General features: G+C 39.1%; 1 protein-coding gene across 3 annotated transcripts in view; it reads left to right on the forward strand.

Annotated features, from left to right (window-relative positions):
- Vps54 (VPS54 subunit of GARP complex) overlaps positions 1-17,731 on the forward strand; it is a 111,626-nt gene that overhangs the window by 81,419 nt on the left and 12,476 nt on the right. For 2 of the 3 annotated variants that reach the window (XM_042691166.1, XM_042691167.1), the window contains exons 18-20: positions 688-775; positions 1,096-1,217; positions 1,325-1,405. In XM_042691166.1, coding sequence (XP_042547100.1) covers positions 688-775; positions 1,096-1,217; positions 1,325-1,405 — 291 coding nt within the window. Of the gene's footprint in view, positions 1-87; positions 189-687; positions 776-1,095; positions 1,218-1,324; positions 1,406-17,731 lie in introns of those variants that run through there. The other variant, XR_006149163.1, reaches the window with a different exon arrangement.

Raw genomic sequence — 17,731 nt, forward strand, 5'->3', positions numbered from 1 at the left:
TTCCTTTCCCTTCCATGTTTATAGAGATTCCTCATTACACCCATAGTTGTTAATGGCTTTGGAGACAGGAGATGATTTGTTTGTTAGGTGCTGAACATGACTGAGGCCACTTAGGTCAAAAAACCTGGACTGTTTTCAAATGTGCATGGAAGGAATTCACTGAACTTTACAAAATTCATCTCACTAAGGTTAGAGATTTTTCTTACATCATTCTTTCAGAACCACTGATAGAGAATGAAAATGTGGTGATAATTTTATCAGCCAACTCATATTAACAGATAATTTAAATGATTAGTTTACAAGAAAGGCCTTATTCTTTTCAAATCTCTAATCTATTAATAGTGTTCTGAGTTTGACTTAGTCAAGATTTTTATTCTTTTGAAAATAGTATTTTTACAGTAAGAATGGCAGAAAACCAAGTTTTGTGAATACAAATTAAGAGTTACTTTCTAAGAATTGATTTTTAGAATTTCTCACTCTTTTTTCCTACCAGACATAAATATTATCATTGAGAATACCCTTCCCTTTTTATTATTGCATAATAATACTTGCTTCTACCAGAAAACTATGGTCCTTGAGTGAGCAGAAAGAGCAATTTATTTTTAGGACAGTTAAGACATTGTTATCATAGAAAAGATGAGCTTCAATGAATTGTTGAATTTTGTTTTTTTTTTCTTCTTTTGTTAGTATTTCAACTCAAGAAGTTGCCAGTTAGTTCTTGGAGCTGGTGCACTGCAAGTTGTTGGACTAAAAACCATAACTACAAAAAATTTGGGTATGGATTCTTGCATTTGATCCACATGCTGAGGTGTTAAGATGATGACGTATTTTGAGGTGAACAGTATTAGAATGTCTGAACGTCCTCATACTGATAATGCTTACAACTCAGGTCTGTTGGGAAAGCAACAATTCATTACATTGTCTAGTATCACAGTATTTTCTTGCAAGAAATGAAATATGTTGCCTTCCACCATGGTGCTCTTCATTTATGAACTTGAGCCTGTATAAAATTATTTTGCTTAATTTGATATTAATTAAAATCAAAGAACAACTTTTTTTGTTTTTCCATTATGTATCCACATCCTGAATCTTCAGCTCTTTCTTCGAGGTGTTTGCAGTTAATCGTGCACTACATTCCTGTGATCCGGGCTCATTTTGAAGCTCGACTACCACCTAAGCAATATAACATGCTTAGGCATTTTGATCACATCACTAAGGTACTTTGTCACATATTTTCTGTGGGCATTCATACATTTAATTTCTTAATTGTGTTTTTTTGATGTGTCTCTAAGGCTTTAAAATTCTACATTATTTCTCATTACAGGATTACCATGACCACATAGCTGAAATATCAGCCAAGCTTGTAGCGATAATGGATAGCTTATTTGACAAGCTCTTATCAAAGGTAATGATTTATGGAAACAAAGGTAATGATTTATGGAAATCATTAACCTTTGCTTAAAGACATTATGACTTCATATTAGACAGATTCTTATATATAGAAGCTATGATAGGAGAATCTAAATTTTCTATAAATATTTACCCATTGATAGAATTTTTAACAATTTTTTTTTTCAGGTAATAGTGACCATTTGCTGTGACAAAGACCATCCCTAGTAGTCTAAAAAAAAATCTTAATTCATGACGTTTAGCCAACAACTCAGTAACACGTTCAGATTCCCCAGATAGTTGATCACAATCTAGAAGGCTTAGAACAAGAGTAGAAATGATTCCATGTAAGATAGAAACAGTACACAGAAATATTTTGTTGGCTGCATTTATAGAGGTGTACCTTCTTTAGAAACAAGTGTTAGTTTGAAAACCCTCTGGAGACAGAATTATAAGGACAAAGATAAAAATAGGGAAAAATATAGTATTTGAGATTAAAGTATGCTACTTTATTTTTCTAGAATGAAAAGACAGTCTGAAGTGCTCTTGTTATATATACCCTCATATACCTTTTTTTTTTTTTTTTTGCCAGTCCTGGGATTTGAACTCAGGGCCTGGGTGCTGTCCTTGAACTTCTTTTGCTAAAGGATAGTGTTCTACCACTTGAACCACAGCTCCACTTCTGGCTTTTTTGTGTAGTTTTTTTGGAGATAAGAGTCTCCAGTCCTTTCATGCTTTAGCTGACTTCAAACTGTGATCCTCAGATCTCAGCCTCTTGAGCATCTGAGATTACAGCTACCAGCTCCTGGTAGCTGATAATTGTTTTTAGTTTATCTCTTTGTTTTCATTCTCAATAGTTCATTAAGTAAGCTAATGTTCATCCTTCCAAAATTTTAAGTATACCAAGAAAGTATCTTCAGAAAAATGTCACTTAATCAGCCACAAATCTTTTTGTCTTATCCCTCACTTTTTTCTTTCCCTGAGTTTTCCAATCTATGTCTTAAAGAGAAACTTGAACATTTGAAGGTTAAGTGTATACTTTTTGCCCAAGATCATATTTAGAAGAACCTTACTTAAGCAAGAGTTTTAACTTACTTTTTTTTCTACTTGCATCCTTCAGATTCTGAAATAGCAGAAGAACATCAAACACTTAGAAATCAAAATAAAGTGGTGGCCATTCACACACAGACATGTGCCCAAGCCTGTCATTATTATGTATAATGTCAATTTCAAATGACATAATACTGCATGTGTTTAATAGTTCTTAAGCTTTAGTCACAGGAGCCCTTTACATTCTTAAAAATAATTGAGGATTGAAGAGCTTTTAATGCAATTTGTACCTACTGGTACAAAATTTAAAAACACAGAAATGGACAAACATACCTTCTATTAGTGTTCAGAATGACATCATTGTCACATTTCATCCCAAAAATTATTCATGAGAGAATCAGGGTAAAAACTAATAAATATCTATGCTGGGTGCCGGTGGCTCACGCCTGTAATCCTAACTACTCAGGAGGCTGAGATCTGAGGATTGCAGTTCAAAGCCAGACCAGGCAGGAAAAACCGTGAGACTCTTATCTCCAATAAACCAACAGAAAGCTGGAAGTGCTGTAGTGGCTCAAGTGGTAGAACACTAGCCTAGAGCTGAATTGCTGAGATACAGCGCCCAGGCCCAGAGTTCAAGCCCCACAACTGAAAACAACAACAACAACAAAAGACTAATAAATATCTGGGCACTAGTGGCCCATACCTGTAATCTTAACTAGATAGGAGATTAAGATTGGTTTGAAGCCAGTCTGTGCAGGAAATCTATGAGCCTCTTACCTCCAGCTGCCAAAAAAGCAGGAAGTGGAACTGTGGTTCATGTGATAAAGCACTACCCTTGAGCAAAAAAATCTCAGGGACAGCATCTAGGCCCCAGGACCAGCAAAAAATATTTAAAAACAAACAAACAAAAACCTAACAAACAAGAACACTTGATAAATAACATTTTAGTATTATTTTGTAAATTGTTTATGCTTTCTGGCTTCTTTGAAAGGGTCTATGGCTCCCACAAATCCTCAGATCACAATTTGAGAATCAGTGCTATTGTTGATAAACAGGTATTAGTTTATATTTCATTTTAAAGAAGCTTAAGAAATTCACAGTTACATGCAAGCATACTTTACTAAAGTAGTTTCTACTTCTGTATGGAGAAAAATTACAAATTCTCTTATTTTCTTCATCCATGTCAAGTACAAGCTAAACTCAAAAACTATTCTGTTCTAGTTTTCTTGTTAAAATAAGACATTCTTTTGTAGAACCAAAAGTCATTAATGCATGTATGCCTTCAAGAAATTTACTAATTAACAAGACAGAGGGCTGTAAGCTGCAAACAATATAAAATTAAATAAATGTTTAGTAATTTCAGATCAGTGACTGGTATTGTTCCAGGGAGGAGGTCTATGCCTGGCCCTTGAGTTTTAAATTTATGATGTCACAAAAATGAATTTGAGAACAGATCATGATAGAGACCTAGAAATTTTTTTAGTATACCAAAGCAAATGTAAGATAGAAAGATAATATATAACTCAGACATGGGTACAGACACATCTGATACTAGGTGCAGTGAGTACAATAACATTCCAGACATTTATGATGAAAAAGTAGGGTCTTGGCTCAAATTTACCTTAGGATAAGTGTTCTTCTTTGTTCAACATCTGGTACATCTAGTTACCATTTTTTAGTTGGAGACAGAGATTTCAAGGTTCATCTGCTTATTAAATTCAAGTCATTGATGTTTTTAGCATCTCTTTAAGCAAAATATGGATATTGCCACACACTCCCTTTAAGACTGGCGTCCATCCTTACATTCGTTACCTCCCTCCTTCCCTCCCTCCCTCCTTCCTTCCTTCCTCCCCTTCTTTCTTCTTCTTCTTCTTTTTTTTTTTTTTTTTTTGCTGGTCTTTGGGCTTGAACTCAGGACCTGGATGCTGTCCCTGAGCCTCTTTGTGCTCAAGGTTAGTGCTCTACCACTTAAATCACAGTGCCACTTCCAGCTTTCTCTGAGTGGTTTATTGGAGATAAAAATCTCATGGACTTTTCTACCCAGGCTGGCTTTGAATCATGATCCTCAGATCTCAGCCTCCTAAGTACAGGTGTGAGCTACTGGTGCATGGCAAGATAAGTTTTCTTTTTTTGGTCAGTCCTGGGGCCTGAACTCTGGGCCTTGGCCTGGGCACTGTCCCTCAGCTCTTTAGCTCAAGCCTAGTGCTCTACCACTTAAGCCACAGTGCCATTTCTGGCTTTTTCTGCTTATGTGGTGCTGAGTAATCGAATCCTCATGCATGCAAGGTAAGCACTCTACCACTGAGCCGCATTTCCAGCCCCCATTTTTTTTTAAAACATACTTTGTACTGAGAAAAGTTCTTTTTCCAAGTGTTGTCTGCCCCCGTCCCTGGTATAAGGTTTTTCGTAAGATATCCTTGCTCACTTCCCAGATCATACTAATTATTTTGGTTAAGCACTCAAAGTCAGGGAAGAACTGTTCTTTTTCCTTATTACTAAACATTGCAGTTTATGAAAGAGTAAAGGGCTTATAGCAAAGAAAACAGTTGTTTTTTTTTTTGTTTTTTTTTTTTTTGTCGGTCATGAGGCTTGAACTCTGGGTTTGGACGCTGTCCTTGCACTCTTTAGCTCAAGGCGAGCATATTCTGCTGCTTGAGCCACAGCGCCACTTCCAGTTTTCTAGTGCTTTACTGGAGATAAGAGTCTCACGGACTTTGCTGCCTAGGCTAGCTTTGAACCGCGATTCTCAGATCTCAGCCTCCTGAGTAGCTAGAATTACCGGCGTGAGCCACCGGCACCCAGCAGAAAATAGTTCTTGTATGCTTTTGTTCAAACTATTCATTAATATAATGTTTGCTTTGAACGCCTGGTTGCTGTTTTGTATACTTCATTTTCTGATTTTAATCTGTGATTGTATTTTCTTTATGTTCATATTTGCCACCTACATTTAAGTTGTTAATATTTTGCCAATTTTGCTTAAATATTTTACAGTAAATGTAAGACATTATGGTGTTCTATCCATACTTAAGAATATAATTTTTAAAATTAAGAATACATTCTTCCATAACCAGTTATCATCCATCATCAGATCAAAAGAAATTAGCAGTAATTGTTTAGTGTCATCTGTTATCTCTTCTCATATATGAAGCTTAACCAGTAACCATAAAATGTCTTCTACAACATAATGTTTTCTTTCCTTTTTTCCTCTCTAATGACTTCTGTTACCTGGTGTGTTGGATTCCTGGTATGAGGCTCTTTGTCATTCCTTATCCTGTTTTGTTTTGTTTTTTTCCTTCCTGCTCTTCTCAGGAGTCTGAATCTATTTTTAATTCCTACCAAAATAGCAGAAGCATTTGCCTTAAGTTTTAGCTTTTTATTTTCTTACCCTCAATTTAATTTTGGTAAGAATAACAAAGTAATACAACCTAGTCTGATTTTAAGATACTAATAAATAAAGATTGTTTGGGTAAAAATGAGACATTAATATCACATTGTACTAATAGCTAGACTATTGTCTTAGTCATTGCTCACGTATTTATTCACTCAATAAGTTATGTGCAATCTGTGTGTTGGGTAGTATAGGGATACGCAAAGGTGAGCTAGCTATTCATCTTGTCCTCAAAAAAATAGAACATTCAAAATGTTAGAAATAAGGAATTGATTCAGTACATTAGAGCTTTTAAAGCTTTAGGAAAGATAGTTGCCAGGTAGGTAAGGAGATCTAGGAAAGCCTTATAGCTGTAGCGTGCATACAAATTTTGCTTTTAACTGGGAGAAAGCAAGGGTAAAGGGTGACATTGTCCAAAAATAAATGTACTCTTTACCTGAATTATGTAACTGTAACTCCTCTGTACATCATCTTTATAATAACAGTAAAAAATTCAAAAATTAGCTTTTAAAGATAGCTAAGATTAGGGGAAATGAGCTGAAGAGATCTCTGGGATAATAGCTGAGTAAACATGTTAGTAGCCAATTCCATTTCAGGGTTTTATAACCAGATAGACATCAAGTCAAATCCTAGGCTTGTTACATATTTGTTATTGGATATTTTTGGGCAAATTAATGAACTTTTTTTTTTTTTTTTAGTTTTTTTTTTTTTTTTTATTGTAAAGCTACTATACAGAGGGTTACAGTTACATGAGTGAGGTAATGAGTACACTTCCTCTTGAACATTGTTACCCCCTCCATTGTTTCCCCCCCTACCATCCCCTCCCTCCCTCCCTTCCCCGAGGTTCTTTTTTTTTTTTTTTTTGATTGTGATTAAGTGATTACATAATTTCCAGAAATTCACAGTATTGTGGAATAATGATGCTCATTTAAAGTCACAAGTTCATTCTAACTTTCCTGGAGCAAATTGTCTATCACAGTCTGTAATATATAACAGTGTTCACATGTTATATACCCTATATGTGATCAGCATCATGGGGATATTTAGTAGTGGTTCAACCAGATGAGTGGGAGTTCTTTGTTTCTTAAGTCCTGTTAGTTTTGTCCTATCACCTAACATTTTGGATTTAGCATCCACTTATCAGGGAGACCATGTACTGTTTGTCTCTTCGTTCTTGGCTTTACCTCGCTCAACATGATTCCTTCTAGCTCCATCCATTTCCCTGCAAATGCCATTATTTTGTCATTTCTAATGGCTGCATAATATTCCATTGTGTATAGATACCACAATTTTTGGATCCATTCATCTGTGGTGGGGCATCTAGGTTGTTTCCATATCCTAGCTATTGTGAACAGTGCTGCAATAAACATGGAGGTGCACGTGTCCTTGTATATTGGTTCCTGTTGTTCAGGGTAGATGCCTAGAAGTGGTATGACTGGGTTGTAAGGGAGGTCAATCTTTAGCTTTCTAAAGACCCTCCAGACTGCTTTCCAAAGTGGTTGTATAAGTGTACATTCCCACCAGCAGTGTAATAGGGTTCCTCTTTCTCCACATCCCCTCCAGCATTTGTCGTTGGCTGATTTCTGGATGTGGGACATTCTGACTGGGGTAAGGTGGTATCTCAGGGTTGTCTTTATTTGCATTTCCTTCACCACCAGGGATGATGAACATTTCCTCATGTGTTTCTTTGCCATTTTTATTTCTTCATTTGAGAAGTCCCTCTTTAGTTCCCTTGCCCATTTAGTAATTGGTTTGTTAGGTTTGGGAGGGATTAGTTTCTTGAGTTCCCTGTATATACAGGATGTTAACCCCTTGTCTGATATATTGCTGGTAAATATTTTTTCCCAATTAGTTGGTTGTCTTTCTAGCTTAGTTGCGATAGATTTAGCTGTGCAGAAGCTTTTTATTTTAAGGTAGTCCCATTTGTCGAGTCTCTCTCCAACTTGTTGTGACCCTGGGACTCTGTTCAGGAAGTTCCTTCCTGTGCCTATTAGTTCAAGTGTCTCTCCTACTCTGTCCTGCAGTAGTGTCAGAGATTCAGGTTTAATGTTAAGGTCTTTAATCCATTTTGAGTTGATGTTGGTGCATGGTGATAGGCTGGGGTCCACTTTTAGTTTTCTACATGTAGCTGCCCATTTTTCCCAGCACCAGCGGTTGAAGAGGCTGTGTTTCTTCCATTGTATGTCTTTGGCTCCTTTGTTGAATATCAGCTGGCTGTAGGCCTGTGGATTTATTTCTGGATCTTGTATTCTGTTCCATTGGTCTTCGGGTCTGTTTTTGTGCCAGTACCATGCTGTCTTTGTTATTATAGCTCTGTAGTAGAGTTTGAAGTTCGGCATGGATAGTCCTCCCATATTGTCTTTATCCCCTAGAATTGTTTTGGCTATTCTAGGTCTTTTGTTGTTCCATATGAATTTTTGGACTGTTTTCTGTATTTCAGTGATGTATGTCATTGGGATTTTAGTAGGAATTGCATTGAATTTGTATATTAGTTTTGGAAGTATTACCATCTTTACTATATTAAGTCGGCCTATCCAGGAGCATGGGAGGTCTTTCCATTTCCTAGTGTCTTCTGCAATTTCTTTCTTTAACTTTTTATAGTTCTCATTAAATAGTTCTTTTACATCTTTGGTTAGGTTAATTCCTAAATATTTTATTTTTTGGGAGGTTATTGTGAATGGGGTTGCTCCCTTTATTTCCCTCTCTTCCTGTACATTATCAGTGTATAGAAAGGCAACTGATTTTTGTGGGTTTATTTTGTATCCTGCTATTTTGCCGAAGTGACTTATGATTTCTAAGAGTTTGGGGATGGAGTTTTTGGGATCGTGGAGGTATAGTATCATGTCGTCTGCAAAAAGGGATAGTTTAACTTCTTCTTTCCCTATGCGGATCCCTTTAATGTCTTTTTCTTGCCTTATTGCCCTGGCTAAGGGTTCTAAGACTATATTGAAGAGGAGTGGAGACAGTGGGCATCCTTGCCTTGTTCCTGATTTTAGGAGAATTGGTTGTAGCTTTTCCCCATTAAGTATAATATTGGCTATTGGTCTGTCATAAATGGCTTTTATTGTTTTTAGAAATGTTCCTTCTATTCCTATTTTCTCCAGAGCTTTTAGCATGAATGAATGTTGAATTTTATCAAAGGCCTTTTCTGCATCTGTGGCGATAATCATGTGATTCTTGACCTTGGCTCTGTTGATATGTTGGATTACATTTATTGACTTATGTATGTTAAACCATCCCTGTGTCTCTGGGATGAAGCCTACCTGGTCATAGTGTATTTTTTGTTTTATGTGTTTCTGGATTCTGTTAGCTAGAATCTTGTTAAGGATCTTTGCATCTGTGTTCATCAAGGAGATTGGCCTGTAATTCTCCTTTTTGGTTGGGTCTTTGCCTGGTTTGGGGATGAGTGTGATATTGGCTTCGTAGAATGAGTTTGGGATAGCTCCCTCCTTCTCTGTTTCTCTGAAGAGCTTGAGGAGTATGGGTATTCGTTCTTGTTTAAAGGTCTTATAGAATTCTGCTGTGAATCCATCTGGTCCTGGGCTTTTTTTTGTTGGAAGACTTTTGATAGCTTCCTGTATCTCATTATAGGATATTGGCTTATTTAATTGGTTAACTTCTTCTTTGCTCAGTTTGGGCAACTTGTATTTCTCTAAAAATGCATCCATTTCTGCCAGATTTTCTTCCTTTAGAGAGTGTAGCTTTTGAAAGTAGTCTGTTAGAATTGTTTGGATATCTTGGGTACGTGTTGTGATGTCTCCTGTGGAATCCCTAATCCTATTAATATGGGTTTCCTCTCTTCTTTTTTTTAATTAATCTTGCCAACGGGCCATCAATTTTGTTTATTTTTTCAAAGAACCAGCTTTTTGTTTGGTTTATTTTGGTTATGGTTTTCTGATTTTCTAATTGGTTAATCTCTGCTCTTAATTTGGTTATCTGGCTTCGTCTAGTAGCTTTAGGTCCCATTTTTTCTTGTTTTTCTAGCTGTTTTAATTGCAGCATGAGATTATTTACTTGGTCTGTCTCCATTCTCTTTTTTTTTTTTTTTTTTTTTTTATTGTAAAGCTACTATACAGAGGGTTACAGTTACATGAGTGAGGTTATGAGTACACTTCCTCTTGAACATTGTTACCCCCTCCATTGTTTTCCCCCTACCATCCCCTCCCTCCCTCCCTTCCCCAAGGTTCTTTTTTTTTGATTGTGATTAAATGATTACATAATTTCAAAGTCACAAGTTCATTCTAACTTCCCTGGAGCAAATTGTCTACCACAGTCTGTAATATATAACAGTGTTCACATGTTATATACCATATTTGTGATCAGCAGCATGAGGATATTTAGTAGTGGTTCAACCAGATGAGCGGGAGTTCTTTGTTTCTTAAGTCCTGTTAGTTTTGTCGTATCACCTAACCTTTTGGATTTAGCATCCACTTATGAGGGAGACCATGTACCGTTTGTCTCTTCGTTCTTGGCTTACCTCGCTCAACATGATTCCTTCTAGCTCCATCCATTTCCCTGCAAATGCCATTATTTTGTCATTTCTAATGGCTGCATAATATTCCATTGTGTATAGATACCACAATTTTTGGATCCATTCATCTGTGGTGGGGCACCTAGGTTGTTTCCATATCCTAGCTATTGCGAACAGTGCTGCAATAAACATGGAGGTGCACGTGTCCTTGTATATTGGTTCCTGTTGTTCAGGGTAGATGCCTAGAAGTGGTATGACTGGGTCGTAAGGGAGGTCAATCTTTACCTTTCTAAGGACCCTCCAGACTGCTTTCCAAAGTGGTTGTATAAGTGTACATTCCCACCAGCAGTGTAATAGGGTTCCTCTTTCTCCACATCCCCTCCAGCATTTGTCGTTGGCTGATTTCTGGATGTGGGACATTCTGACTGGGGTAAGGTGGTATCTCAGGGTTGTCTTTATTTGCATTTCCTTCACCACCAGGGATGATGAACATTTCCTCATGTGTTTCTTTGCCATTTTTATTTCTTCATTTGAGAAGTCCCTCTTTAGTTCCCTTGCCCATTTAGTAATTGGTTTGTTAGGTTTGGGAGGGATTAGTTTCTTGAGTTCCCTGTATATACAGGATGTTAACCCCTTGTCTGATATATTGCTGGTAAATATTTTTTCCCAATTAGTTGGTTGTCTTTCTAGCTTAGTTGCGATAGATTTAGCTGTGCAGAAGCTTTTTATTTTAAGGTAGTCCCATTTGTCGAGTCTCTCTCCAACTTGTTGTGACCCTGGGACTCTGTTCAGGAAGTTCCTTCCTGTGCCTATTAGTTCAAGTGTCTCTCCTACTCTGTCCTGCAGTAGTGTCAGAGATTCAGGTTTAATGTTAAGGTCTTTAATCCATTTTGAGTTGATGTTGGTGCATGGTGATAGGCTGGGGTCCACTTTTAGTTTTCTGCATGTGGCTGCCCAGTTTTCCCAGCACCAGCGGTTGAAGAGGCTGTGTTTCTTCCATTGTATGTCTTTGGCTCCTTTGTCGAATATCAGCTGGCTGTAGGCCTGTGGATTTATATCTGGATCTTCTATTCTGTTCCATTGGTCTTCGGGTCTGTTTTTGTGCCAGTACCATGCTGTCTTTGTGATTATAGCTCTGTAGTAGAGTTTGAAGTTCGGCATGGATAGCCCTCCCATATTGTCTTTATCCCCTAGAATTGTTTTGGCTATTCTAGGTCTTTTGTTGTTCCATATAAATTTTTGGACTGTTTTCTGTATTTCAGTGATGTACGTCATTGGGATTTTAATAGGAATTGCATTGAATTTGTATATTAGTTTTGGAAGTATCACCATCTTTACTATATTAAGTCGGCCTATCCAGGAGCATGGGAGGTCTTTCCATTTCCTAGTGTCTTCTGCAATTTCTTTCTTTAACTTTTTATAGTTCTCATTAAATAGTTCTTTTACATCTTTGGTTAGGTTAATTCCTAAATATTTTATTTTTTGGGAGGTTATTGTGAATGGGGTTGCTCCCTTTATTTCCCTCTCTTCCTGTGCGTTATCAGTGTATAGGAAGGCAACTGATTTTTGTGGGTTTATTTTGTATCCTGCTATTTTGCCGAAGTGACTTATGATTTCTAGAAGTTTGGGGATGGAGTTTTTGGGATCGTGGAGGTATAGTATCATGTCGTCTGCAAAAAGGGATAGTTTCACTTCTTCTTTCCCTATGCGGATCCCTTTAATGTCTTTTTCTTGCCTTATTGTCCTGGCTAAGGGTTCTAGGACTATGTTGAAGAGGAGTGGAGACAGTGGACATCCTTGCCTTGTTCCTGTTTTTAGGAGGATTGGTTGTAGCTTTTCCCCATTAAGTATAATATTGGCTATTGGTCTGTCATAAATGGCTTTTATTGTTTTTAGAAATGTTCCTTCTATTCATTTTCTCCAGAGCTTTTAGCATGAATGAATGTTGAATTTTATCAAAGGCCTTTTCTGCATCTGTGGCGATAATCATGTGATTCTTGACCTTGGCTCTGTTGATATGCTGGATTACATTTATTGACTTACGTATGTTAAATCATCCCTGTGTCTCTGGGATGAAGCCTACCTGATCATAGTGTATTATTTTTTTTATGTGTTTCTGGATTCTGTTAGCTAGAATCTTGTTAAGGATCTTTGCATCTGTGTTCATCAAGGAGATTGGCCTGTAATTCTCCTTTTTGGTTGGGTCTTTGCCTGGTTTGGGGATGAGTGTGATATTGGCTTCGTAGAATGAGTTTGGGATAGCTCCCTCCTTCTCTGTTTCTCTGAAGAGCTTGAGGAGTATGGGTATTAGTTCTTCTTTAAAGGTCTTATAGAATTCTGCTGTGAATCCATCTGGTCCTGGGCTTTTTTTTGTTGGAAGACTTTTGATAGCTTCCTGTATCTCATTATAGGATATTGGCTTATTTAATTGGTTAACTTCTTCTTTGCTCAGTTTGGGTAACTTGTATTTCTCTAAAAATGCATCCATTTCCGCCAGATTTTCTTCCTTTAGAGAGTATAGCTTTTGAAAGTAGACTGTTAGAATTGTTTGGATATCTTGGGTACGTGTTGTGATGTTTCCCGTGGCATCCCTAATCCTATTAATATGGGTTTCCTCTCTTCTTTTTTTAATTAATCTTGCCAACGGGCCATCAATTTTGTTTATTTTTTCAAAGAACCAGCTTTTTGTTTGGTTTATTTTGGTTATGGTTTTCTGATTTTCTAATTGGTTAATCTCTGCTCTCAATTTGGTTATCTGGCTTCGTCTAGTAGCTTTAGGTCCCATTTTTTCTTGTTTTTCTAGCTGTTTTAGTTGCAACATGAGATTATTTACTTGGTCTGTCTCCATTCTCTTGATGTGGGCACTGAGGGCAATAAATTTGCCCCTCAGGACTGCTTTTGCTGTGTCCCACAAGTTTCTTTGTGAGGTGTTTTCATTTTCATTGAGTTCTAGGAAATGCTTTATTTCTTCTCTGATCTCTTCTGTTACCCAGGCCTTGTTAAGGAGTGTGCTGTTCAATTTCCATGTATTAGAGAAATTTCTGCGGTATGCTTTGTTATTGAGAGCTAGCTTGATTCCACTGTGGTCAGATAGGATACAGGGGATTATGTCGATCCCTTTGTATTTGCTTAAGTTCTTTGAATGAACTATGATATGGTCTATTTTGGAGAAAGTTCCATGAGCTGCTGAGAAGAATGTGTACTGTGTTGTTTTAGGGTGAAATACTCGGTAGATGTCAGTTAATTCCGCTTGAAGTATGGCCTCACTTAATTCGGTAGCTTCTTTGCCAATCCTCTGGTTGGTAGACCTGTCCTTTGGTGAGAGTGGCGTGTTAAAGTCTCCTAGTATTATCGTATTGGGATCTATTTTATTCTGTAAGTTTGAGAGCATTTGTTTAACATATCTGGGTGCACCGATATTTGGGGCATATAAGTTGATGATGGTTATATCCTCCTCTTGGATTGTTCCCTTTATTAATATGTAGTGTCCGTCCTTGTCTTTCTGTACTGATTTTAATGAAAAATTTATTTTGTCAGCTATCAGGATAGCTACACCTGCTTTCTTATTGGGGGAATTTGATTGGTAGATCCTTTTCCACCCCTTCACTCTGAGTTTGTTTGTATGTTTGGCTGAGAGGTGGGTCTCCTGAAGGCAACAGATGGATGGGTCTTGTTTTCTGATCCAGTCCTCAGTTCGTTTTCTTTTAATTGGCGAATTCAGCCCATTTATATTAAGAGAAAGTATAGAGAGATGCATTGTTGTCCCTGCCATTCCGTTTTCCTAAGTTTTTCTTCTTTCCTTTCCTCCTGGGCTTGCTCAGTTAGACTTTGAGTAATGCCTGTTTGGGGCAGGTCCCAGTTCCTGGTTGCTTTCTTCAGGTTGTGTCCCCCCTCTTAGAATTCTTTGTAATGCTGGCTTAATGTTTATGTATTCATTTAGTTTTTCTTTGCTATTAAAAGTTTTCAGTTCTCCATCGAATGTGAATGCTAGCTTTGCCGGGTATATCAGTCTGGGTTGGCAGTTATTGGCTCTCAGGGCTCGTATGGTGCTTTCCCAGGCTTTTCTTGCATTCATTGTTTGTGTGGAGAGATCTGCAGTGATTCTAATTTTTTTCCCGTTGTAGTATAGCTCCTTCTTCATTTTTGCTGCATGCAGGATTGTTTCCTTATTATTCAGATCCATCATTGTTACTATTATGTGTCTAGAAGTGTTTCTCCTGGGATCTTGCTTGTTGGGTGTTCGATAAGCTTTTGTGATGTACTTAAGATGGTCGTTTTTGAGGTGGGGAAAATTTTCATTGACTATCTTGTTAAATAGGTGTTGCATTCCCTTGCTCTGGAATTCCTCACCTTCGTCCACTCCGATTATGCGAAGGTTAAATTTTTTAGCATTATCTGCTTGCTCTTGAATTTCCCTTTGGTTTAATTTGAGTGATTTTTCCATATCTGTCACTTTTTGGTCCAGTTGGTGTATTCTGTCTTCTGTATCTGACACTCTACCTTCCATTTCATTCACTCTGTTGACCGTGGCTTCTATTGTGGTTTGCATGGTGGAAATGGATCCCTTTATGGATTCAACGTTGGTTCTCAGAGTACTGATCTCACCTCTCAATGAGGTGAGATCAGTATGCATTACCTCTAATTTGGCGTTTATCTCACTTCTTACTGAGGTTTGTGCTGCTTCTATTTTTGCATCCAATTTTTGTTTGATATCCTGTATATCTTTTGATAGTTCATCCTTGTGCTCTTTCAATTTCTGATCCATTTCTCGCTTTATTTCTTGAGTCATTGCCTCCAGCAACCCTTGGATATAGTTTTTGTCTTCCATTCCTGCTTTGCTCCCACTGGGGCTCTCCCCTGCGTGGCTGCTGGCTTTTGAGGTGAGCTTGCTGTCCTGGGTAGTGGTGAACCTTGTGATTTTTCTCTGTGATTTTCGCATTGGGGTTCAGGAGACTGCTCTTCAATCTTGTTTTGGTGTGTCTGTCTTTGCTTGGTTGCTGATTCTGTATTGGTAGAGAGAGTCTGTGCCTGATCTGGATTCTGTTGGGAGCCTATTTCCAGCTGCTATTCACTTAGGATTCTCAGCTCTCTGCTGTAGCAATTCCCACCTTTGGAAGGGTTGAGCAGCCTAGACTGCTTGTGTTTGCTCCTGCGGGTGCTCTTGGGAAGATCAGATGCTCTGGATGCACTCTCCCAAATACTGGAGTCTGCTATGGGCTCCTGATGTGTTTTTGTTTGTTTGTTTTGGGCTGGTTGTGGGCTTGAACTCTAGGTTTGGGTGCTGTCCCTCAGCTCTTCAGCTCAGGGCTGGCACCCTACCATTTGAGCCACAGCCCCACTTCTGACCCTTTTTGCTTTGTTCAGGCGCCGGTCCCCTGGCCTGGTTCCGGCCCCAGCCTGGAGCGCGCTCGTTAGGCCTGTGCTAATGTGTATACCACCTTGGTTATGCAGCCTGGAGGACACAGTTCAAATTTCTTCTACTGTTGGTAGTCTTGACCCAGGGGCACTGTTCCTGGCTTGAGCATTTAAGCTCCCTTCCAGGGGCGCTCTTGCTCTGGCCTGGCCAGCAGAGTGTGCTCCACCCGCTGGTGGAGCTCTCAAACAGTTCCCAGTTTTAGTGGGTCCTGTGGTCCGGGTGTTGGGGTAGGGAGTCTAGGTCAGGGTCTGGGGATTCCCTCCAGCTCTGGTCTCCCTTGATGGATTCCCTGTCCCCTGATGGGTACTCACCCTGTAGGTCGTCAGTTGTTGTTGCAGTCCGAGTTCAGTTGGGGTGGTTGCTGGCTGGGTTGGGCGGCCCCCCGCCGGGTCGTTGCGATCGCGATTGGGCGGGTGGTCTGCGGACAGGTCCCTTTGTGGCGCTGCTGGTGCCGGGCGGCTTTGACGGGATGGAGCCTCTCCGCTCCGGTGGAGAGTGATGGGTGGGGTGGGATCCTCCTGGAGACTCCTGGCTGTTAGGTTTCTCTGTTCCTGGCGATCCGCTGTTCTGCAATCCGGTACCTGGTGATCTGCAAGCAGCCCCCTGTGTCTCTGTGGCTCCGGCAGCCCCCGCCGGGCCGGCTGGCCGGCGGCTTGGCACACTGCCGCGCGGCCAGTAAAGGTTGGGGGAGGGGTCTTCGCTCTTCTCTGTTCTGAAATTCTTCTTTTCCTCTTTCTTTTTTTTTGTTATTTTCCACCTCTGGTTTTTCTCTGAGTGTTCGTCTTTTTGTTGTTGTCGGTCTCTTGGGGAGATTAAAGGTTGGAACTCGAACTCTCTTTTTGGTTGGAGAGAGCTGTGGCGTTTCCCTACTGCCCCGTCGCCATCTTGGTCCCCCCGAATATCTCTGTCTCCATTCTCTTGATGTGGGCACTGAGGGCAATAAATTTGCCCCTCAGGACTGCTTTTGCTGTGTCCCACAAGTTTCTTTGTGAGGTGTTTTCATTTTCATTGAGTTGTAGGAAATGCTTTATTTCTTCTCTGATCTCTTCTGTTACCCAGGCCTTATTAAGGAGTGTGCTGTTCAATTTCCATGTATTAGAGAAATTTCTGCGGTATGCTTTGTTATTGAGAGCTAGCTTGATTCCACTGTGGTCAGATAGGATACAGGGGATTATGTCGATCCCTTTGTATTTGCTTAAGTTCCTTGCATGAACTATGATATGGTCTATTTTGGAGAAAGTTCCATGAGCTGCTGAGAAGAATGTGTACTGTGTTGTTTTAGGGTGAAATACTCGGTAGATGTCAGTTAATTCCGCTTGAAGTATGGCCTCACTTAATTCGGTAGCTTCTTTGCCAATCCTCTGGTTGGTAGACCTGTCCTTTGGTGAGAGTGGTGTGTTAAAGTCTCCTAGTATTATCGTATTGGGATCTATTTTATTCTGTAAGTTTGAGAGCATTTGTTTAACATATCTGGGTGCACCGATATTTGGGGCATATAAGTTGATGATGGTTATATCCTCCTCTTGGATTGTTCCCTTTATTAATATGTAGTGTCCGTCCTTGTCTTTCTGTACTGATTTTAATGAAAAGTTTATTTTGTCAGCTATCAGGATAGCTACACCTGCTTTCTTACTGGGGGCATTTGATTGGTAGATCCTTTTCTACCCCTTCACTCTGAGTTTGTTTGTATGTTTGGCTGAGAGGTGGGTCTCCTGAAGGCAACAGATGGATGGGTCTTGTTTTCTGATCCAGTCCTCAGTTCGTTTTCTTTTAATTGGCGAATTCAGCCCATTTATATTAAGAGAAAGTATAGAGAGATGCATTGTTGTCCCTGCCATTCCGTTTTCCTAAGTTTTTCTTCTTTCCTTTCCTCCTGTGCTTGCTCAGTTAGACTTTGAGTAACGCCTGTTTGGGGCAGGTCCCAGTTCCTGGTCGCTTTCTTCAGGTTGTGTCCCCCCTCTTAGAATTCTTTGTAATGCTGGCTTAATGTTTACGTATTCATTTAGTTTTTCTTTGC

The sequence above is a fragment of the Dipodomys spectabilis genome, unplaced genomic scaffold (genome assembly GCF_019054845.1).
Source record: "Dipodomys spectabilis isolate Male_0828 unplaced genomic scaffold, ASM1905484v1 ptg000141l, whole genome shotgun sequence".
Classification (NCBI taxonomy): Eukaryota; Metazoa; Chordata; class Mammalia; order Rodentia; family Heteromyidae; genus Dipodomys; species Dipodomys spectabilis.